The sequence below is a fragment of the Etheostoma cragini genome, chromosome 8, assembly GCF_013103735.1.
Source record: "Etheostoma cragini isolate CJK2018 chromosome 8, CSU_Ecrag_1.0, whole genome shotgun sequence".
Lineage (NCBI taxonomy): Eukaryota > Metazoa > Chordata > Actinopteri > Perciformes > Percidae > Etheostoma > Etheostoma cragini.
Genome location: NC_048414.1, coordinates 13,826,570 through 13,851,997, shown reverse-complemented (window position 1 = coordinate 13,851,997; position 25,428 = coordinate 13,826,570). Strand labels below are relative to the sequence as shown.

The 25,428-nt window shown below is 40.1% G+C and overlaps 1 protein-coding gene across 23 annotated transcripts in view; it reads right to left on the bottom strand.

Annotated features, from left to right (window-relative positions):
* The window catches only part of LOC117948842 (pleckstrin homology domain-containing family A member 5-like), a 76,151-nt gene that overhangs the window by 39,580 nt on the left and 11,143 nt on the right, over window positions 1-25,428 (bottom strand). The window contains exon 1 of one of the 23 annotated variants that reach the window (XM_034878725.1): window positions 3,482-3,813. The exons of 20 other annotated variants lie outside the window; for them this stretch is intronic. In XM_034878725.1, coding sequence (XP_034734616.1) covers window positions 3,482-3,498 — 17 coding nt within the window. In that variant the 5' untranslated portion in view covers window positions 3,499-3,813. Of the gene's footprint in view, window positions 1-3,481; window positions 3,814-15,701; window positions 15,921-25,428 lie in introns of those variants that run through there. 2 more of the 23 variants (XM_034878728.1, XM_034878736.1) reach the window with 2 other exon arrangements.

Below are 25,428 nucleotides of genomic sequence, written 5' to 3'. Positions count from 1 at the left end.
AGCAAGATAAAAGACAAAACAGGGGCTTGGCAGTCCCCGAGAGGTCACATGAAATGCAGCGCAGCAACGTGGAGCAATGTGCTGTCACAAAATGGTAATACCTGGCCTACTGTAATGTCCTTAATAAATATCTTTAAGGTAATGTTGTGGAAAACTTGCATCCCACCAAAATCACTACCGCTAACATGGCCAGCCTGTAGAGCTTTTACTTTCACCTTAGACCTTTTTTCTTAACCACAGAAAACAGCTGCTCTTTTGGGCTACAAATCAGATTTTGTTCAAACAATTCAATTAGCACTCCCCTCCCAGCAGCTGTGACAAAGTGTGTCAGGAGCTGAACGGGCAACTCAAGAATATTTTGGAGTCATGGAAACAAGCTACCTACTAAAAGGAAAAATAAAACATTTAAAAGTGAAAGAAGTGAAATTATGTCTTATGGAGAAAATTCAACAAGTTCAACTGCAGTGTGTTGCACTGATTTAAAACCAAGCCTTATTGTGGCCTTCTGACCAGAGGCCATGTGATACAATTGTTCTTCATTAGACAAAATGATTGGTTCCTTAAAAAGGTATATTTATGAAACAGAAATTCCAAACATTACATTAACATTTCAGTGTCCGTGAAACTCCCTTAATTAACCATTCAATGTTCAACTTCAGGCTTCATTACAGACAACAGTATGCTAGCATTCAAAACAACTTTCTTAGCAGATAAAGAACATGGAGGAAACCCAAAGGCAGTCTGTCAAAAAAAAAACACTGATATTTGTGAAGTCATGTCCTGACAGTGAGATAGACGTCACATCCACACTGTGTTGCGAAGTAGGTCAATCGCAGGACAAAGAGCAGTATCACCCAAAATAGTAACCAGACTCTTCTTATCAAGGTCATCTTCTTAAAGACATACATGGATGAAAAGCTGGGAAGCTGCAGGCTAAAGAAGAGGAAATTGTTTAAAAACATTACCCTCAACTCTGATTTATACTGTTAAAGACTAGACTTAAAGCAAGAAGTGGGAAGTAACAATTGGTTTCAGGTGTTTATTCCCCCTTTACCACATCCTGGAGTAAAGAGGCAAATTAACTGAGAAGCATTTGGATTTATCCATTACACACACGAGCTGGTGTCATACCCCTACTGAGATTTTCTTACAAAATGTATTCACAAATTGATGCTGCCATCCTGCAAATTAAACATGAAGCAATCAATTGAGGGACTGAGCACATATTGAAGGGCGAGTTCTTACATGCATTTTCTGAATATCTCAGTAACAAATACAAACATTTAACCAGTATATGACCGCCAGAGCATCAGGACATCTCTCTGCAGCTTTTTACCATTTATCTCTGATGACTCAAAGCCTGAAATCAAATGCAGCTCCACCCTCCTCTCCCCTCTATGTGAATGGACTGCATTTTCTATAGCACTTTTCTAGTCTTCTAGACTACTCCAAGTGCTTTTACATTGTACTGAACCATTCACCATTCACACACATTCACACACTGGTGGTCGAGGCTGCCCAACAAGGTGTCAGCTGCTCGTTAGATAAACATTCACACACATTCTCACATCGATGGCACATGCATCGGGTTGAACACCATTTGGAACCAGAACCAAGGACACTGCAGGGCCAGGTATCGAACCACTAACCTTCCGATTGGTAGCTCTACCACCTGACCACAGCCACACCAGATGTCTTCTGCTCAGTGAGTGCTGGGGCTGGACTAGCAGCCAATAACAGGGCATCTGTACATCTCCATTACTGCTAAGCTGCTCTTTAATAATAAGTGTCTCCCACTGATACAATTTATTTGAATGGATCATCTTAATTAATTGGCTCTATCCAAGATTTTTTTTAAGGAACAGTCTATCCAGCTAAAAGGTTTGCAAAAGAGATGTAAACATTCACTGGATGTAAAATCAAATATATTGGTCAATTGACTTCCTTAAAAGATGTTTGTTTGTGATTGTAATGCTTTTTTGCAATCAACTCAAGTGTTTGATGAAGGAGCATCCCACCCCCACGCTGAACACCACAAATAAAGTCTGTCTGTGGGGAACATTGCTGAAAACCGATGACTCCAAGTCTGTAGGAAACACTGAACATCGGGGACAATGGTCACTGAATGAGCTCATCGGAAAAGAGAATAAGTACAGCATAGCTGTTCCTTTTCTCCTTTAGCCTAATCTTTTGGCTTTGTACAGTGATGGCAACACTACACAAGTGCTAAACCACACTATTCTACATGTATGATATGTAATACTGTAAATACATGGAATATTAGTTAGACATTTCACACAACTGCTGTTTGCAAACAACCACTAAGAAATAATCAGTCAGACTGTACAGAGAGGATCTTGACCACAAGCAACAATTGGAATATACAATTTGTTGCCATACATTTATTTGCAAACACAAAAATAGTGGCTAGCTTCATATATGTGTGTGCATGGTCGACATATTGAGTTCAACAAAGAACAGGTAACATGCCTAAAAACATAAACTCCTGACAAACAGGTTCAACGGCTCCCTGTTGGTTTATATAAATTATGGCAACCACATGATCAAAAAAGCAAATACAATAAAAAATGCATGTTGCTCAGCTGATCTAGTTAATGTGATCTGGTCTACATTGGTTATTAAACAAAAGGACATATTTTAGGTCACTGCAAAAGACATATTCAGCAAGGGTATAATTATAAATCTCATCCAGAACCATTTATCTGATGCATATTAACTGAATACAGTCAACAAGGACAAACAGTGGCCCTTCAAAACTGCTTACAGTAAAGTGATGGTCAAAAAAATCTAAAGTATTTTCCCTCCTGAGGTTTGTTTTCACTGTTGTGCAACTCAAATCTCCTGTGGCTCAGCATTAACTGACTAACCGAATGTGAGTTCTAAAACTATGAAAGATAAAAATGTAATATTTTATTTGTAATTTACTTTTGGCATTGCAGGTCCAAAGTAGGGTAGGAAAGAGGTGCTTATTACAACAAAAAACATGCACTGTTCCTGTTACAAGGGAAAAGAACAAATACATATTTTTTTTAAATCTTCAACTAATTACAGAAGAGAACACAAAAAAACGACCCTCATGGTGTAGCATTTAAACTACTAGGTAGAAGTATAGGGAATACTTTCTTTTTTTTTTAATCAAGGAACCTCTGCTTTGACAAAAGGCTGAAAAATAAGGTATCAGTGTGTGGTGCTGTCCAGTGCAAAGAACTGTGCTTGCACATCCAGCCATGTGAAGAACAAAACGCTGACTGGAAGCCTGGCAGCAGCTGGTTATAACTGCAATACAGAAAGGAGACAACCACAGCAGCTGCATCCATCAAATAGACCTTTTGATGGCATCAGCCATTACCTTAAACATCCAAAACCCCTCAATCATTATCGCGTTCGGAGCAAATCCCACTCAATGTATGTAGTGTAATGTATGTCGCACACGTCGACGGCACTGCAGGTTTTTACTTACAATGAAACAGCTTCCATGAATGTCCAAGCAGTCAAACAAGAGCGGTGAAGTCAAACGTTTAGGATAAACAAGTAACCGTTGTATCCAAATGTGAACGTCAGATTTAACGAGCTGAGAGTTTCTTGTACTTTGAAGAAGCGTGTGTTGTTGAAGTGTGCTCAGTCCGCTGCTGCTGGGCTCGCGGGGCAGGAGCACTCGCGCAGACTGCTGCGCCGCGTGCGCCCGTAGTAGAGACACGCTGAAACCCGAGAGGCGATGATGTCACGGCTCACGGTCCGGATGTAAAGAAAGCAAGGTGGCCAGCAGCGCTTTTATTCTTCCCTCCTAGTACAATTACAAACCGAGCAAACAGAGGATGTGCGCGCGCATACACACACACACACACACACACACACACACACACACATACAGAGAAAGAAACGGAGCAGCTACAGTGTGATGATGGTGTCCTGGTGACATGAATAGAAAAAGACGTCCCTACTTTTCTCTACAGTAGTCGCGGAGGATTCATTCTATTACATGCAAACTCTTCCACACGTGGAAGAAATGCATGAAACAAAGACATGGGACCCTCTAGCTAAGTGCTATATTACAAAAGCACATGGAAGAACTAAAGTGACACCATAAGCCCAGATTTAAAGTTGTTCCGCTGTTTATTTGGGATTGTTCCCAGGCAGGTCAATAATATAACACATAGGCCTAGCCCTAATTGAATTTGAGCATTATTTCCTCAGTGAGCTGTTATTTCTGGCATTTGCCTCCTTCTATGAATGTGAATAGTTGCACCTCCCTCAGCTCATTCTTCAACAAGTCCTGACAAAGGGGCATGTTGAAAAATGAGCTACGGCTGCGCTGGGGTTTAAAAGGCTAATCATGAAAGTATTTGAATCATCCCCATGAAGTTGTGGTGAATTTATGTTGCAAAACATCGTGGCCACAGTTGAAGAAACTGTATTACTGTATCTTAGCTTTCCACTCGCGTCCACTCAAGTTGCTGGAGCTATGCTATCTGATTGAAGCTTGTTAGTTTCAATAGGATGAAGTGAGAGAAAGAACTGAATAAGTAGGTTCAGCAGGGAGCCTGCAGCTATTGAGGACATGAAAGCCCGGATAATGACCTCGGCCCCAACCTAGAAGCTCCACTCTTCAACCTGCTGGGTGTAGTCAATGGTGCAGGAAGACACCCAGAGACCGTCAATACGCTCTTTAGTAAGTATTTTTCTCTCCCTGTTCTTGTCCCTAAGAGTGTACTGTAGCTCTCAAACACAATATATCTTCACAAAAACTGAACACAAATACTGGATGCATTTTTGTGGGTGTAAAACACCCAGAGGCATTACATATATCAACACCATCAATGATATGTTGACCAGCTCTACTACATTAATAATGCATCATGCTTCCATTATAAAAGCGTGGAAGGGAGGGGGGGTTACACTAAAACATTCAGTCCTTTTGCTATCCTCGGTCCTCCAGGGAGGGCCTCCCATGCTGGGGCCTGGAGCCGGGGGATATGGCCACCACCTGGGGCCCAAAATTGGCACCATTCCCCCAAGAGAAAGCGGAGAGAGATGGGAATGAGTATCTGGAGGATATGTGATATATTTAGTGACCCAATCCATGAAATATGAATCTGTGGTGAATAAGGAGCTTGTGCTTCAACGGCCACAAAAAGGTGTCAGAGGGGAAGTCAAAGCAAGCTGTTTAGCCATCTGTGTGTGCTGCCACATGAGAGCAGTTTTCTTTTTCCAGGATAACTGAATCAATAGTTTGCTTTCAGTGTTCAAATGCAGTGCTGCTCATAAGTATAGGAAACCCTGCTTAAATGTACTAAAAATATTAATTAAAAAAAAATCATCTTTTGGAAATTTATGTTATTGCCTTAATTAATAAATGAGGAAAATGGCAACCTTTAAGGACAACAGTTTTCTTTGTGAATGAATATTGTATCGTGAATAAATAAATGTTCTTCCTTAAAATACAGGGGGCATGAGTTCTGTAAAGACACCCTATATTAAATTCCCATAGAAGCAGGCCGATTTTTATTTTTAAAGGCCAGTTATTTCATGGATCCCCACATCATCACATACCCTTCACCATTTTGATTTGCATTGAGAGATGATTTAATGGAAAGTTCCCCATGCCATTCTCCAGGTGTGGTGAAGGATATGTGATGATGTCCGGTTGTGTTAATTCTAAAGACCAATGATACTTTATCAGGATGCATTGTATACTGGCATTGTTTCATTAAGACAATAAGATCAATTTCCAAAAGATGAATTTTATTATTCCTCACAACTTAAGCAGAGGTTCCTATACTCATGAGCAGCACTGTAAAACAACAGTCTGTTCTACAGAAAATTATTTCCATCGTGAAGCCCATCACATTGTTATAAAAACAGGACAGGGTGGTTACAGACAAGTGCCTCTCTTTTACAGGCTTGATCCTTACAACACCGTGAGTATTATCAAAGTATTCTAGACAATGCTTACTCGTTGTCAGTCAGCCTGAGGGCATTTGCTATGAAATAATCATTTTAAAAAATGATTTAAAAAAAAGTTGATGTCACAATCACAGGCCCCAGCATGCATTTCAGGCTGGGTTCAAAATCACAAAGTAACTTTAATTGCTTGAGGAGTTTTACATTTTGGGGCCTCAAGATTAAAAATGTTGTTTGATGAGACCAAAAGTACTTGTGAAATCAGTCATGATTAACCCAGCAGCTGAGCATTTGTTCTGATTACAACTGTATGCTATGTGTTGTAATTTCCTTTTTTATAAATTAGGAAACATGCCAAACTCTGACTTAATAGTGGGAAAAAATTGTTCTCACACCAGCTCATCTGGGACTTAGTAGAAGTGGGATCCCTAACTACTGTTCCAAGAATTTGTTTGGGGGGGGGGGGGTTGTATACCAAGGTCATACAAAGTCTGTTTCATCTCAACTCAAAACTTTGACTACACTCCATTTTATGGCTACACGCCATTGGGCTTTATGACAGAGCAAGGATAACATGATGGGCAAGCTCAGATGTTATCACAGCGGAGTGGTCTGGCTCCACCACTCCTGTCTAGCCGTCAAATCTCAAGGCCTTGTAAAGTAACGATGCACTGTGTGTGACAGGTAGGTACAGAGACTATGAACAATAGCTACAGCTGTACAACAAACTGCAGTCAGTACAATAGCCTTGCAATGTGCAGCACTACCTTTACAAAGCTTATCATGTTGATGAGTCATCTCCCATCTCATTTGTTTTCAGGCCAGTTTGTTTTGATTTTATAGCAAAGCGTTATGTTGTGTTCCTGCTCCTTGAACACAAAAAGATGGAAAATATAAACTGTTTCATGCACAAAGTTTCAAAAATCAAAAGTGTGAATAGCCAAACATGCTGCGCTAATGCTGTTGTGTTGTTTCTGTAAGCAAGCCAACCTTGAATTGCATAAAATGTCTGTGTCTAGAAACCAGTTGTCCTTTTCAGTACAGAACAGGGCAACTGAATCCATAGGGTAGTCTCTATGGATGAAGCTCAGAAGTAAAAAGACATTTAAAACAAACTCCTATGCTGTCCATTGTACCAATTATCAAGGAGCAATGAAGCATTTCTTTTCAACTACAGTTTGCACTAGAGGCTTCATCCGGTTCTCAGCTGACAGATGCCAAGGAGAAGCTTTCAGACTCATTAACTGCCCACACAGAGTCACAGAGAGATGGGGAGGCAGAGGGAACCGCAAAGTGTTCACATGTTTATCCACTCTCAGAGGATCCTGTCCTACCTGCCCACTCACTCTCGTCTCTGACTCTTTCCTCTTCCACCTACACTCCCACGCTCTCTCCTTTGTCACCAAGGTGCAGGTTATTACCTGCTGGTGTTCTGAACAGCAGCAGGTACAGTGGCTGCAGGCAACAATAGTCTGAGGTAGATAGTGAAGAAGACATCCTAAAATCAGAGAGTTTGCCAGCACTCTGCAGGGCCCTCTGTTCCAACTGAGTGATAGCGCGAGAATACTGCATGCATAAACAATTCCATTACCAGCTTGTCTTCAGGGAGCCAGTGAGAAGATTGGCTGAAATGGCCACCCTTTTGGTGCTTTGGTGGATGAGTGTCTTGGGGAAGAGGGTGTCTTCCCCTCCAGTAATTAGCTATGTGCATGTGTCAAATGGAGCTGAAAAATAACAACAGACTCCTGGGTGCCTGAGTGGTCATTATTCACGGACAAAAGACCAGGATCTAGTCACTCCAGTAACATCAGTGAATTGGAAATTACTTTTGTTCTCAACAGAAGATTTTGTCGAGGTCAAATATATGATGGATATTAACATGCATGCAAATATAGTCATTTTTCTTTGTAAAGTGACTTCTGAAATTCAACATAACTTGAAATACAATGACTTCTAGCTAATTTATCCATCTCTGTGATGGAGACAATTGTTGGGAATTGAGAAATCTCAGAACAAGACAGGTTTTATTCTCTGCCTTGACTACAGAGAGATGTAAGCCGAAATTCCTCTTACTGTGCACTGTGAAGTGTACTTCACAGTGCACAGAATGGGAACATATTAAAAGGCAGATAGGTAAGTGCTCTTAACAGTTTTATCCATGACTCTTTTCAAAATGTCTTTTTTGGAGGGATATAATGAAAGGAAAAGGTGTTTACACTAGCACACTGAAGAAAAGACTAATTAGAAAAAGATCAAAAGGAATGTGGCTAATTTTGCAGAGGCTAACAAAATGGGCCAATCAATGAGGAAATCAAACTCAAAGTCCCCCAGGCTGCCAGGAAGTTTAAGAGAGCTGAATCCTCTCATGAATTACAACACCCTACTGACCATAATTACATGAGCAGCCCAAAAATCACTGTGCTAATGACGCATTGAAAATCGATAGGCTGCTTCTAGGACCGGTCTCATGAAAGTATAGTAGCAGATATGGAGGCACGGGCAATGTGCAGTCCTGGCATTACACCAAGATGGAAGCAAAAGAGTGGGAGGAAAATTAGGCCTGGGGATCAGTGAACCTACAGTGGTTTTCAAGCACAATGACTCTGGTGGATGACATCAAAGAAGGTCATCAGAGAAGAGAGGGGTCGGACAGACCCGCTTCACTGCTCAGGCTGCTTTGTGAGCCTTGGCAACACTGACAGTCACAAATTCCAAACTTTGTAAGTCAAAACACCAATAGCAATGCGCTCTAGCATGAGCCTTCCCCCAGTCCAGCCAACTTATGACTGCTTGTTGCTGAGAGGCTTGGCTTTCTTTTTCCATTAAATTCAGTATCAGCAAAGGCTCTCAGTCCCCCAAGAAGTATTTATAGATGCTTTACATCTCGGGATCATAAAAACCGACAGCATCAGCCTGTCAATTTTGTGTTTACGACAGTGAGGTAACCAAACACAGAGGTAATTATTTGGTTATGATAATGTAGAGTGGAGGATAAAGGAGTCAGAATAAACACAAATGCATTTGGGTAAGTACAACGTCAATCTGTGGGGCCTCAGTTTTGCAGAATGATAAGATAAGTATGTTATACAGTACTGGGCCCCGTGAAAAACTCATCCAAGTTGTTGAAATATGTCATATAAATGCTAAGCACTGAGGCTAGCAGAGAAAGGTGGATATGGTGTACTTACGCATACATTACAATTCTTACACTGCACATGCACTGGAAATTAGGTCTCTGCTATTGCCCCTAAACTTGCACTTAGACCCAGTGTATAAAAGAAATGGATTACCATGCACGACTGGACCTGATGATGCACCCCCCGACATGGGTAATGATAAGGAATTTAACCTGTGAAAGGAGTAACTGGGTCAAATATGGGTCGACAATAGATTCACGTGACCAGTTCAGTAGATATGCATCTCTCTCATATGAAAAGGGTCTATGAGAACATCATGGTGGCTTACTTTATAGTCACAGTATAAATTGTTTAATAATGCATTGAGTTACAGAGCGTAATAAGAAAATCAAGTCATTGGACATAAAAGCCACTCCTAAAATAACTGAATGCCCACACCATGGCATCTTATTCGCAGTGGTGACGCACAATAGTCATACACAGACTCTTTCAAGTCCACTCACACTTCACAGTAGAAGTCAGGCAACACTCACTTTCAGCTTCCACAGAGGACACATAAAAAGGTGCACATAGTTCATTGTGAGCCTAATGAATGTATTAACTCCTGATTTGGGCGTAATAGGCGTGTTGGGAGTGGGTAATGGTGTTCATTTGATGGACTCATTAACATCAACCCCATCCACATATACATTGAGCCTCCATGACAACTACAACACTGATGATGTTACAGCAATGAAGAAGCAAAGCACAGTATGTATTATCACTTCTTCTATCAATTCATTTCCGTCATGAGATTATGTTATAGTTTCTGATTGATTATAGAGATTAGCCCTCGGAGGCAGAATTAGCTCCTCTCACACAAATGTCTACAATATACAGTACAGCAATAGAGCAAAGACAACCCCTATGCAGTGAATGTAATCGACTGTGTGTCTGCATGTAAAAATATGGGTTATGTAGCCATTCACAAAATACTTTGTATTTCACTTTGTTCTAAACAATCACAACTTTATCTTTTCAGTGAATAACTCCAGATCAGCACCGGATCGCAGCCACCAGAACAATTTACTGGTTCCAAAGACCCCTTTTTCTTTCACGACTACTTCCTTCGTTGCTAAAGAACTGAGTGAAGACTATTCAACTGTTCAAGGACTAGACCACAATCACCCCACAACAAAAAGGCTGAGGTTTTATGACACTCACTTATTTGAAAACCAAAGTAATTGTCTAAATGCATATAAATGGGAACAAAGAACTGAAATGGTAAAGAATTTCTTTTGAATTAGTTAGTCACAGCTGCAGAACGGCTTCAACAGGTGCAATTACTGTAGGAGTTGAAGGAGTGAGACTCAGAGGTAGCGTAAGCTTCTACAGCAATGGCTACTGTAGAGGACTGAGGGAGGGATGGATGTTATATTTCCCTCTGCGTTATTATAGCTCTCACTGCTGGTTCTTAATACCCGCTTTTAAGTACAAGTGTATGTGTGCTACAGGAACAAAATTACTGTATTTATATTTCAATAAAGCTCTAAAAATGAAGACTAAAACAGTGTTTGACTGAGAGACATACTCACTGTGCCCCAGTTCCATGGTACCTACTAATTAAGCAGGTTTGGAGTAGGCAGTGGGAATGCTTGATTTTTGAATGTGAGGAAATGGAGGCCCACTATACAAAACTTATGTCACTATACAATATTATTGCGAAGATGAAAAGACTAAAGAAGGCAGTGACAGCCTTGTGGTCGTGTTCTTCTTCTGCTGTTTGTTTTTGTCTGTCCTTGTATTTTAGCCACGTGTTGTGATGGGAGGGGGTCACCTTAACTGATTTTATCCACATGGGTGGGTCAGGCTATTTAAACTGGCTCCTCATTCTGTCTCTTTCACTCTCACCATCATCACCTCTCATCTTAGATTTTCTTTCTCTTTTTTGAATCTCCTACAAGATACCACAAATCCACTCAACAAGACAAACATAACCTGCTGACGTCCTTTTTCAAGTTAGTCTCGTCTTAATTGTTGTAATAAAACAGAGCTTAAACTATTATATAATTAATCTGCAACTATTTAGATAACCGGTTCAACATTTAAGACATTTTTCAAGCAAAAGTGCCAACTGTTACATTGTTTTGCCTTTTAACTGACTGACTGATTTTATTTATCTTGTGATAATGGGCTCTAGGAAAGTGTGTTGAGCATGTTATAGTCCAAAAAAATAATCAATGAAACTGCTAAATAATTAGCAAAATAAATCAATGATAAAAAAGGGCAGCTCATTGAGGCTGTGCTGTACCAGACTCACAGACAGAGAGCAAGAGTAATGCAGTGGTGGTAGTAGTAGTACTAGATCAAGGTTTTGATCCACTACCTAGCCTTCAGCAGGGGTGAGCATGCTTAGTAGGCCTGTCAGAGGGCTAGGCTCCTGCTTTGGCCCACTTCTGATTTAACCAATAATGTCATTGCAACTTTATTTGCAGTGTGTGTGTCACTCTGACAGAGTGTGTGACTAAGAGGAGTGTGTGCCCTCAACATGGGAGCAAAAGGCAATTTAATCGACAACAGCCACAAACAAATAACACCACCCTTGGTGATGGGCGTTATTGATCTGTCTATCATCCGGAACTTTAACAGGCAAAGATATGGACATACTGTAGTTAGCCACAATCCCCAATGCAGCTGAAGGAAAATAACTTTAATTCCAGATCAACAGAGAGATTGGCAGCACTTAACTGACACTGTAATGAAATGCAATAAATGATCTGTTAAGCTCGAGTTCCTCTAGTCCCCAGGCAAATATAGCTGCTGGCGTGAGCAGAGAGACGGGGCAGCACTGCCTCACTCAGACATCGGTCCAACTGATTAGAGAAAAGATGACCAACAGAAGTGGGTCAGCCATGAGTGACAGAACAAGATACTTAGAGAGACAAAGAGAAAGAAAGCAAAGGCCATAGGAAGGTTTATATAAATGTGTATGAGTGTTTAGAAAGTTATACGTGTTAGAAATTGAAGAAAATGGATTGGATTGGTCAAGAAACAGTATTTGTTTACACCTAAAAGACACAGCGGCTGTAATCATGACATTTACTGTGACATGAGTGCTACCATACAATTACATGTACATTTGGTGATAATAATTTGACCTTTCTCAGGCCTTTTTAACCAGATGAGCTCTCTGGCAATAAGTGCAAACACATCATCATGCGCTGTAAGTTGTCATATTATCATCTTCAGGCCAGCAGCAGATGACTGAACACATTGTAGATAGCATTGATTCCAGTTCTTTTATACAGTTTCAGTCATGTGAAGTAGAAGTTCCCTAATAAGCAACATATGATGTTACCAGTTATCAGTTCTACAGCCTATCCTCTGGTGATCTTTTTTATTGTTATCTTTGGTGTGCATTAACTCTGTTAAATGCATAATCAGCAAAAGATCAGCAACAAGATACAACTTTACAGAACCCCGACCCCCCAAAAAATACAAACTTTTGTGCAGAAACAACAACAAACAAATCAGCCGTCACTCACACTGATTGCTGGAACCTTGAATAAATGGACTGGCTACGGCATCAAAACTCCAACCTAACTGCTGTCTCGTCAGCAAGTCTAATCCAAGCTGCCAGATGTACACAGAAATGCAGTGGGGAACTTGAAAAACACTGTCATGGGACATTATTGCTCCACACAGGGAGACACATATGCATTTAACTTCATAATGGCATTTCAGATATTTGCCTATCACTGTCTGTCAGCAGGCTTCACAAGTGTAGAGAGATTTTCTTACTACTGTATTTGTACCTCAAATGCAATTGAGCTGCCAGTCTCTACCTATCGCCTACTTTTAGTGCAAGGTGCAAAAAAACTTGAGTACTGCTAGTAAAAAAAATATGAATATAGGGTCTTAGTGCGTCCAAACTATGTGCAAAATAAACTTTCCCACATCCTGATTTGCCAGTCTATTATAACACATATACCCATCCACATTTGAAATGGGGGCAATCAATGCCACTCTAAAACAAGGGCTAGGCTTGAACAGACGATAGCACAGCAGACAAAATGAGGACAGCTTTCAGTGCAGGGCAGTCAACTGAGTCAGCGACTCAATGGGCACATTCATGTTTTTTTTCCTCTTGTCATCTACCCTCGTATTCCTCATTCAGATCAACAAAGTCTAATTCTGATTTACATGAAGTTAATTTGTATGTAATGTTTTGGACATAATCTCTGAAAGTATTTCCCGTAATTGTATTTGCTACACAAAACAAACTCATCAGAGGGAGCACTTATACAAGGAGTGTCTCCTTAGGTCACCGGCTGATGTTATTGTAGGTGCAGCTGCATTACTCAAATCCTCTGAGAAGAACAACAAGCTACTTCTGTCTAGGTTAAAAATTCTTTTACTTCACAGCTCAGCACGCCTACAACCCAGCAGTCAGGTCCAGTTCATCTATAATAACTGTATTGGAATGGTATTGTTTCATATAAAACAAGCGCCATGAAAATCTATAATCTGTAAAATATCTCGGCTGCACTTCCCTCCTGGTTACAGCCCTCTGACCAACAGCTGCATGTGTCAGATGTAGAGTTATAAGGGGTCACAAAGGCGATAAATCAACTTGCTGACAAGCACATAGATTATAAGAAGGGAGGGGATTACTTGGAAAGACAGGAGAGAGGGAGACCCAGAGTAAATTGGGTAAATGGTTCAACCTAGCTGACTGAACTGCAACAACAAAATAAAAGCTGGAGAACAAGTGCTGCCAACTTTTCTTAAGGGAAGCTGAAACTACACCCACCTGCAAAAAACGTTTCTAATGCATCACATGCACTGGGAAGTTTCATTAAAAATAGAGTTTGCAGTTGTGTGAGTGAACTGAAAGAGAGTAGGAAGAGTCCCTGTTGGACACTACACTATACTGTAAACACCTCAAGGTAAAATGCACCCAGTCATCCACCTACTCTTGGCAGAGGCAAGGCTTTTTATTTCCTAAGTGAGGCATGCACTTAAGTGCCTCTTATCTGGATTGATGATGCAACAAGTACACAAAGTGTGGGCAAGAAGGACGAGAAAAAGGACACAAAATGTGCTGTTAGGAAGAATGCACAACATAAATCCTGTAAAACCACACCTCTCACACAGATATGAATTAATTTCACACATCCTGGAACAGAAGTATACATCTTTAGATGGGGTGACGTTTGTAATCATAATGACAGTGTCCCTAGAGATGCTAGATGTTATGGACAAAATCCAACAGTGCCCTCCAAAGGCTAAAATCGACTATCTACTGTACAGTACAAAATATAACAATATCATCACACGACTCAAATTAAAATATTTCAATATGACTTTGTTAGAAATGTTTTCAGTTGACTATGGATGTGTAGCTGCAAAAAAATAAATATAAGATCCACTGATATAAAAACAGTTGTTCCAGCTATTGATGACTTAAACAATAATTATAATAATGCAATCTGTGAGATAAAATATCACATTTGTAAGGAACGAGACCCTCCGCTGAATTAAACTGACAGATGTAACACGGACCTTGTTTCCTCCATTGTCAATTTAGAATTTGAAAACAGCGTTTCTTGCACGGACCATGTCACGCTGCGTTGAGGCCCTCTGCTGGGTAAAACCAGTAACTACACTTGTTAGTAAAATCCCTTTCATCTTGCAGGCTGACATCTGGTCCTAATCTCAATGCTTATTTCTCACTTTCACCAGCAAAGTCAGCTACCCCTACAGCTGGAAAAGGATGCAAAAAAGCCCATTTCGGAGACGAGCGAGGGAATGCATGCAGGCATGAACAATTAACCCCACATAACAGGAGGCCTCGGATGATCTCAGTAAGTCTATGCAGATAAATCAGAAAGACAGAGATTTGTGAGCACAGCTGCTTGACTGCTAAGACTCGTCTGTTTAGAAGAGAAGGCTTACAGATAGACAGACATAAATCCAAAGCATTCTTTTCTGTCAACTACCTCTTATCTCTCATGCAAATATCCAAATTTCAGCACCTTGCTTGGTTTCAGCCATAAGAGTGCTGCCCACACTAATCCAGCTTTTTAATGAAAAAATGCCATGCTTCCCATGTTTCATGGTTGTGTTGATCAAATCATATAGTGGTTATCTTAATGAATTATGATATTGAGTATGTTATTGGATGAAATTAAGTACATGCAAACATACTGACTGGTTTATCTTCGGATTTGTCTTTTTGCCAAGCCAAATGCATTCCAAAGCCAAAATATAAGACTAGTATTTGGGATGCTATTGTTGCATCAGACAAGAGAATAAACTACAGCACACAACATACATTGGGGCTTCTGACATGAACATGCTGTGAAAAGGTTTTATTTTCATTTATTTCCCAAATCATACTCTCATGCATATTTAACTCCCACAGAGGCACAGAGATTAGTTAGATCAAAGAATATACAAACGTTTAAAACTCAATCAGACAATGTCAGAAACTAAACCTTGATCAAACTATAGCTTGCATTTAATTTTTGGAAATATCTTCAATCAAAGGAGGAAACCTCCAAATAGTTCAGATCAAAGTGCCTTTCATCTCTCTGCAGCACAAATAGATGTGCTACTCATTGTGCTAATGGCTGTGCTAAACAGCATATTTCAATAAAACAGCATATGTCTCATAGATAATCAGCTGCACATATACGCTCAGCCCAGGCATTGTCAAAAAATGCTTTCGTGAGAATCTTCTAAATAACATCAATTCATTCTTCCATTTTCTCTTCAATCCAAGTAAAGGCAGAGTGTCACTATGTTCCTCCGGCTGCTTCTGGGGGATCCCCAGGTCTCCACCTAGGTCTCCTTTTTAGTCTTCTGTTCCCTGGTAACCTCCAAAATGAAATGTGGAAACTCATCATGCCTGAACGAGGGAAAAGGGAATCAGCTGCTCAACTCCAAGACCCAGCAGTCACTAAACTCCTCTACCTGTTATGAAAAGTGATGCGACATACTATTCTTGGCTGCTTCAATCCCTGATCTTATTCAGACTGTAGGTGAAGGGTAAAAAGGTAAAGAAGATGTATGGATTGCCACTGTGCGCTCTCTCTCTTTACCCAGTTTAAAGTTATCCACACAGACATAACAAGAACATCTCTGCAGAACATGACACCTTCTATCCTTAGACCCTTGATTCAGATAAGGAAGGGGGAAAAAAACTTTCACAGAGGAAAAAAATGGAAGAAACCTCAGGAAGACCAACATAAGAGGGATCCCTCTCCCAGGACAGACAGACATGCAATAGACCAATATAGTCAATGTCACAATCCATCTTACCACCACATATAGACATCTGTTTGCTTTATAAAATACTGGGACACGCCACCCTGTTTGGAAAGAGAACAAATGTTCTTACTGTAGATTTCAAGGTGTTGGATTTTATTCTAACTGCATCCCACTCAGCTGCAAAACAACGTTATTTCAGTGGGAGTTAACAGTCAAATAAAGCCCAAAAAAACATGTTTTTTTAAACAATAGAGGGACACTCTTAAAACATTGATGTTGCTTTCTGGGTCTCAGCTGTGCCTTGATATTTTGTGCATCAATATCACATATGAAGAGAGGACAAACTGCCAAGTTGCCAGGGTGGGAAGACCAAATGGCTTGCAGCCTCCAGGTTCCCATGCCTATCTTAACGTGAGGCAGTCTACCTGGTCTACTGTTGATTTTTCTTCTAACAAAATGCCATTCTGTAAATATCTTTTTTTTTTAAACTTATTTTACTATAAAAACCTGTGTTTTGTATGTGTATTATGAAGTAGCTTCAACTAGTCTTGAATAGACAGTGATGTTCAGGAGCTTATAAAAGATTAGCTTGGTTTTAATTAGGCCTAAAGTAACTCAGAAGGTAGTTGAAATCTACTCTTGGACATTTTTAACCCTTTCTGGTAATGGATTCAACTGGGTAGGTGAAGAGCTGACTCATACTGTAGTTTGAGGTGTGCCACATTAAACTGAAATATGCACAATCAAGATCTGCACTCACTGCCTTAATGAAAAAAGTATGGGTCATACTTCAAACAGGAGAAAAAAGCAATCTTCCTTTTAAAGTCAAACATGTCTAGCATGAAAAATAAAGGAATAAAGTATTTCCGCATTTAATGTCAGTCCCTTATTCATTCCATCATAGTTGATTGAGTACAGCCGTAGATTAGAATACACCCCAACTAAAGCTAGTTTCCTGTATCTGTGTAACGTGGGCTCCGCCACGGCCCCGCCTCTTTTGGAGACCAGCGGCAGGTCAGAGTGTATTGATTCCAATGGGAGAAGTGAACAACACATACTATGCGCCATCTTTTCGCCCTATAGTCACCAAAGTAGATATTGGACCCATTTCTGAACAGCCTTGGCATTTTCAGACGGACAAATCAAGAGACAATTAACTTAGTTTGAGACCCGTTTCTGTCTCAGGATCAATCTGCATGATCTGGCAACACAGAGAAGCTAATGTCAGCTAACGTTCGTCAACGCCCTAACAAAACTAATCTCTGATGTAAATATTAGGGGTGGGAATCACCAGACGCCTCCCAATACGTCATCATCACGACACTTTTGTCACAATACAATATTATTGCGATTTTAAACATATTGTGATATATTGCAATTTATTACCTTTTTCCAACTTCTAATTTTTCACAATTTCAAGTTATGTCCCCAAAAGGAAACCTTGTCAACATCTGTTTGACTTAAAAAGAAAACTTTCTCAGTTTGTTCATTTCACTTAAATTTTGTTGCTGCAAAATGGCCTTGTCAAGCAGGCAAACTGACCAACACATATTTAACAAAACAACGATACTTGGCACCTGTGTATCGATACAGTATTGCAACAGAAAATATCGCAATACTACGCTGTATCCATTTTTTTCACCGACCCCTACAATAAATGTCTTTTAGCAGTGTAAATATCTAATGTTAGCAAAAGAACATTTTAATAAATTTTTCAAATATAACGTTTCATTCATCCACATGACGTTTACTAAATGTTCAAACGAGCCCATGCCTTTTAAGGAGACAGGAAGTGTGTACCGTTTCATACCATTAGAGACGCTTGAAATGCGCAAAATCTTTAGTATAAAAGGATCTTTGACCTAGGGAAACCCTTGTCTCACACACCCACAGCACCTCCTGCCAGATACCTCGGGGAACTGTGACATGGGTCTCTTCTATGTATACAAAACATATGTGAAAGATTAGCAAACTTCCCTGACTATTGGATAATCAGAATCCCCTTCGGTGCAGTTGTGTGTAGGGTAAAGGCAGCATTGGACTCTGTTTGAAGAGAGTGAGATGGAAAGGAGACACATTCTGCAGACAGAAATTGAACTTGTTCCCGACAGACCCTGATTGATTTTCCCTTCTGTATAAACTAGACCAATTGTAAAGCAAGGTGGTAATTATGATCCATGTACAGGGCAGAGGAATTCAGTTTGTAGAAAAAGTGTTCTTTATAAAACAAAAATGACAAAATGCTTTCTACAACAAAAAAAACAGCCCTCCTCACTAGGTGTGTGCAAAAAAATCAATTCACATTCGTATTGCGATTCAAGCTCTACAGATTCAAAATTGATTCATAGAATTCCAAAGATCAAATCTTAAGCCTAAAACTAGATATTGAATCAAATCGTGACATTTTCAAAAATGTGCACCCCTAATCCTAGCTAAGATACAGTATGAAGGAAAGCCATACCTGTTAGGTCCCATTAGAAGAACAGAAGAATATCTCTATGGGGTGAAGAGAAATTCATTTTGCAAAGCCTACATTACACAAAAGCTTGCAAATATCCTTTAAAACCGGTTGGTGCACAAAATGACTGCACCTGTCTGCAAACTAGGAAATGAACATATGAGCCACAGAAACCAGAATGAACAGTTTCCCACATTCCACGAACAATACGTCTGTCAACAAAGCACTGTGATACTAGTTGCATTATTAGAATTATGTTTGCTCACCTTAAACAACACTGTATGATTCAACATCTCTTCCACCCTTTAATGCGGGCGGTGACAGTTAGAGAGATTATACAAAAACCCGGAAAAAACAGCGGAAGAAACTAAGCTGGCCCAAGTTTGTTTTAGAAAGGAAATAACTCATAATACGTGTCACTGATTTGACACTCCTGACTGGACAATTGTGACACATCAGTCCTCTCCTCAAGAACACTGTGCAGCGCTTTCATTGGCTTATTTGTGGAAGAAAGACTGCCGTTGATATATTATAATGCCTGCTGCCTGTTCCACTGTTTCATTATGAACAAGCTACTATTTTCTTACATTAGTCAACAAAACCATGCTCCTTTCTCAGACACACTAATTTCTTTTTATGTTTGTAACTGGTGATGTCACATCGGGTCACAGAGAGTCAGTGTGTTAATCCAGTAGGGAAATCCGCCCGTGTACACCTTTGGACTGTTCATTCTGTAACTGGAGGCAAGCAATAAGCGTGTGATTGAGGTTAATAATGTACAGCCATGACGTTTCTCATTGATGCAAATATTTAACGCACAATTATCAAGAAATCTAAAGCTTAGCAACACACGCTAGTGCCAGAAACAGAGGTGAGATTAGGAATGAAAATGTGGTCTAATTTAATCATACCTTTTCTCATCTCTACATCATTACTAGGATAGTTCTTTTAACATAACCTGCAGGTCTTTACCTAAAAGGCCACTTCATGCTTCAAGAGGAACTATATGAGACATGAGTTACAATGCTGTATTTGTGGTGCCTTTGAGTCGTGCACCACACGAAATCTGAAACATCTTTAGACAGCACCAAAGTGACTCCATCCAAGTTTGACTAAACCGGTTTCAGATGTGCGGTCATTATGAGGACAACAAGAAACATGAACACCAAGGTACACTGAAGTCAGTGTCTGTTTGTCTCGAACAGATCCTGCCTAGCTTGGCTCAAGACTTGGACTCTCTTGCCCACAACTGAAATTCTGTTGAGCATGTCAAATAGGTCTGGTGTTACTTTGGTGAGTTAAATTAAAGACACGCATGCCAAACATAAACTGATTTTAACAGCTGACAAATGCTTGTCACATCAGCAACAGAATTTCAGCGTTGATGTATCATATCCAAATGCTGCTTTGGAGACACAGTGGATTATTACCTTCGGTTTTTATGTCCACAGGTTCTGGCTTTCAATCAAAGAACCCAATATTTACAGGCACAGTTGCTTATCTTTTCTACCGATGATTCACCTGGGAGTGTGCTTTGACTGCCAGTCACCTAACAATGTATGCAAAAAAGGAACAGGACTTTAACCGCACACCCGTAATAAGCCTAATCACTTTGTAAATGTACTGCTAGAGTGTGGGATTCATTTGTTTTCTTTATAGTTTCTGAATTCTTAGTTAGTTATTTTAAGATGTTGCTGGGGACTTAAGGATGTACAACCACTCCGCCAAAAAATATAACAATTCCTGTCAGGCAGTGTCCTGGCTAGATTTCTAAAGAAAATAAATGAACATGTTTTTACGAAAATCGCCATTTTGACTGTAGGTAGGGTAAAGCCAATTTTAAGTTTGGCAGTGAGCCAGCTTGAGCTGTGCTTTAGTTCTTGGCAAAGAGCAAACTTCTTGTGTACACATTTACACTGTCACACTGAATGACTAATGAGCCTCCCTCCTCCATAAATAAACAATGAAAACAAATAGGCAGAGGTGCGTATCCAACAGCTCAGAAGATCTTCCAGTCCACTTACAGCTTGTTCCAAATCACTTCACAGAAACACCTTATAGATTTGGGGATAGTTTCAGATTCTTTGAACAAACAGATGCAAGTCTGTAGCATCAAGGACCAGGGCCCACATCCATCAAGCATTTCAAAATGACACATAAAATCATGCACATAAAGTCTGACTAGGACTAAAAATACTAAAAGAGATTTGAGAGTTATTGATGAAGCTACCTACACAGACTTGAAGTTTTCCTTTAAGAGATAATGACATGACTTTAATACAAAACATAACCAAATTAAATTATAGATGAAGTCTTGTATTTTATTCTGAGTGGTAACGCTGTGGATTCAAGACATTTAAAAGACCGACATCCAGTCAGTCTTTTAAAGTCAGTCATTCAGTATAATTATTTGATACAGATATATCACTATCACAATATCCTGGAGCCCAACGTAACGTTATCAAATGTCTTGTTTTATCAGTCCAAAACCTAAAAATATTTGAAAGGAGAATTCCGGTCAATTCCAACACGTAGCTCTGTTGTTTATAAATTTAAAGGTCTGTCAGTAGAGAGAAAATCGAAAACAATAGGTGCTGTCTACACCGTGTTATCCTCTTGTTAGTGTTGGCACCCAACAGGCTAAAACAAGTTTTAAACATGTTTTTAGCCTCTAAACATGTTCAAAATGTCATTAAAAGTGCCTAGCCATGTGCAGTGATTCCTTCCAGGTGAACACAGTGAATCTGACTGTTGTAGATGTGAAAGAAATGCATGAAAGTTGAGCTAATTCAGCTGTGTTTAGTTCCTGTGTTGAGACGGCAGTTTGAGAGCTTAGGGACCGTCTACAAACTACAGCACAGAAAAGAGATATGTAGGCTATCAATTTAATGATTAAAAAAAATAAGCATGTGCTTATTTTTGAAAATATGTTTGTATCTCTTTTTGTCGTCCCAAAGCATTCCTTGCAATATCAACAGGAACTAAACAGAGTTGAATTAGCACAACTTTCATGCATTTCTTTCGCATTTCTTTCACATCTACAGCAGTCAGATTCACTGTGTTCACTTGGAAGGAATCCCTGCACGTGGGTCGGCATTTTTAATGACATTTTGAAGATGTTTAGAGGCTAAAAACATGTTTAAGCCTGTTGGGTGCCAACTCTAGCAGGAGGACAACACGGTGTAGACAGCACCGATATTTTTCGTTTTTTTCTCTACTGACAGACCTCACTACTTACAAACAGAGCTACGTGTTGGAAGTGACCGGAATTCTTCCTTCATTTACCGTTATGTAAGACCAAGAAAAGCAGGAATTTGAGAACCTGGAACAATCCACATTTTTGGATTTCTTTTCTTGAGAAAGGACTGAAACAATTAGTTGTTTATCTCATTTCTGTTATTTAATTAATGGACAGCTCAAGAAAATTTAAGGATTTAAAAGGCAGTTCACCTGTTTATAATAGCCTAGAAAGAAAAAAAAGCTACCGCTGATCATCAAAATATATCTTATGTGATGCTACAAAGTGTTTCTAATGTTGGCGCAAACAGTATTTTCCAATTCATATTACGTCTCATCTCTCTACCACCGTTACATTTATACCAGTTATATTTCCCACCCCTACATACACACATGCCATACACCACCCACCCAAACCCTTAATAAGGACCATCATCAGTCCAGTGGCAGGCAGCAATAAAGCTGTCACGCTCTCTGCTAAATCCTGCTACCGTACACAAGAAGCACGGAGGCAGAGACATAGCAATCTTAACATCACAGTCAAAGTTGAGGGTGTATTTATCCAAACCACCAGCAGAGGTCTTACAGAGAAAAACAGTGGGCTCCCCCTCATCTAGGGAGGAGGAGCAATGCCTGCACACATCAGTTAGTGAATAGCAGCACAGAGGTGGGAAGGCTGCATTTATCCCTGAGCAAGTACTTCTGATATTTTAAGCAGACTCTTGACTTCCAGCGACATTCATCCCTACTGCTGCAGAAACATATTACAGAGGGCTGACAGCTGATTAGACTGATGGATCACTACGTGGTGCAACCATTACTAGTTATGGAGCCCCTGTCAGCTCACCCCACTGGGGCATCACCTCACACACCCTATACTGAAGACAGGCTGCACAGAGCGGATATGCAGTACAAAGGGAACAGATTGATTTCATTGCACCTTTTTAAAAGGTAACCTATGGAGTGTTTAACCACTAGTGGCAGGGGTAAAGTGCTGCAAAGTGCAATAGACAAGTGGCAGTGGTAACGGGTTATTGAGTGTGGAAATGTATTATGAAAGAGGAAAGATAAAGATGCCAATGTAAACCATGCAGGATTTTACATTTTTAAATATAAAAACGTGCATAGGAAATTATTAGAAAAAAATATTTAAAAAGTGTGTGTTTACAATGTAAACTCACTTTAACAAATCCACCTCAATCAAGTGGATTCTGACAAGAAGAGCAAAAAAGTTTTTTCTAAAATGTTATTTCTGAAAACCAAACACAGGCTACCTAGGATTCTGACAAATATCCAAAGTGAGAGACGGGGTAAGGCTAAATACTGTATTTACCTGTAATACCTGACGTCAAAAAGACGGCTGGAACTCCAGGAAGCACGAGACATGCGGTGCCTCCAAGGCACCAATTTAGATCAAGGGATGCACATGTAGCAGTGTGTTTTTACCAGGGTTTCCTGCTTGCTGGACAAACAGCTTGTGTTCATTTGTAATGAGGGAAAACCATTTTAGTACGTTTTCTATGGTACACTATGGCACATTCTTCCTGTGGTAACTCCAGTGATGCCATTAACATTGTGAGAAACACAAATGTACAATACCAATAACAGCAGGTTTACTTTATTCAGTGAGACACTTGGCATGGAGTTTAAATATTTGTTTAGGCAGGGACGGCCAGATCTGAGGACAGAGCGTGGGAGAGGACTCTGACAGCAGAAGAGTCACTACCCAAGAGTTGAGCAATAAATGCAGTGTATTATCCAATCACTGCCACTGTCTATGCATCCCTTCCTGTCCCCAGAAAAAGAGCCAAATCGAGCAAGTAACAATACATACACAGATAATGTCAGGATGGAGATTTATTGTCAAATTACTTTTAAATATTTCTGGCTAACCTAATGGGTCTGGTAGTACTTTTACACTTCAAAGAACTTGGCACTATATGAAGCAGTCGCAATGAACTGGGAACTATTTATATCTATCAACTGCCTCATCTAAACGCAGAATTTACAGTGCACTCATGTTTTGATGGGCAACGCACTAAACCACATTCACACTGACATGCAACAGGCCCGATAAGTGGATGTAAAAAGCAGTCTCACTTTGTTTGTTGGTAACAACTACGGAAGCCCTTCACACAGTTAGGATATTACGTAAGGACCTTCTAGATGAATGGCTACTACAAGTGCCAGTACCGGAGATAGACAAGAGACAAAATGAGCCTACCAATGTGTCTAATGTGCTCTCCTAGAAGTGATTAGACCATTAGAGATAAGGCAAGGGTTATCACATCTACATGTGGCAGCCAGACACTTATTAACACTCACTATTGTATGGTTCTCATGAGCAAGGAAACATCAAAGGCTCACACATAAGGAGCCAAAAGCATTTGTGCTGTCACTGAGCTCAAGAGATGGGAATTGTGAGAGGATTAAACATTTTAAAAAGAAAAGCCACAGAAAGAAACAATGTCCTGCTGATAGCATACATTATGTCTACCCTGAAAAAGATGTGCCGGGGAGAGACAATTGTGAGACATGTGAGGTCTGCAGGGGGGACGGTGCAGCTAACACGGTTGCCAGGGGAGAGGATGGAGGGAACAAGCCACGAGACCGGGAGTGTTCGATATTAATCCCTCCGCTGCTGCTGCTAAATTAAAAACTCTGCAGCAACCACTACATCAGAACAGCACTACAGCTTTTATTCAATCTTCTCGAAGAGGGTAAAAGTAAAATGCTGCAATATAGTGGGGGACCCTTTTTATAATGGTGTTATCACTGTGAAAGCAGACGTTTGCATTCTGCGTAGCAGTTAAAGAAAAAAAGTATTGAAAGTCTGCTGGATGTGAATAAAGACACATCCAAACAAAAAGTCAGAGGCTGAATTTGTAACAATTTGTTTCAGGAAACAGTTTGCTGTTCCAAAGGCCTCTGTATCTTTTTAATATGATGCTCCAAAAGCTCGCAGCTGTAGAACATTTGAGCAGAGTGACAGCTTCCAAAAGCTCCCTAATCATCACAGACCATCTGGAAAACCACTGGGCCGTGCTCTGTCCACTGGACTGCGGTAGACACACAAGAGAAACAGAGGGAGAATGTAAAAGATACACTGAGTAGGAGTGCTCTGCCATCAGTTAGTGACCTTTCTACCATTTATTCATTGCTTTTAGCTACCTGTTTAAACTTCTGTGCTCACTTGCTAACAGTTTTCACACAGAACTGCAACGTGTAGCGTTCAGGTGTAAGAGTTGACTTATTGTTAGTATGTGAATTTTAATCAAATCATAATTTCTATCTTTTCAAATTAGTCAAGCTACTCTACAATCTTTCCACGTACCCCCTGGCATCTGCAAAAGTACCCTGTTGGGTATAAGTATCCCTGGTTGGGAATCACTGACCTAGAACACAAATGGCGGTTTTCCA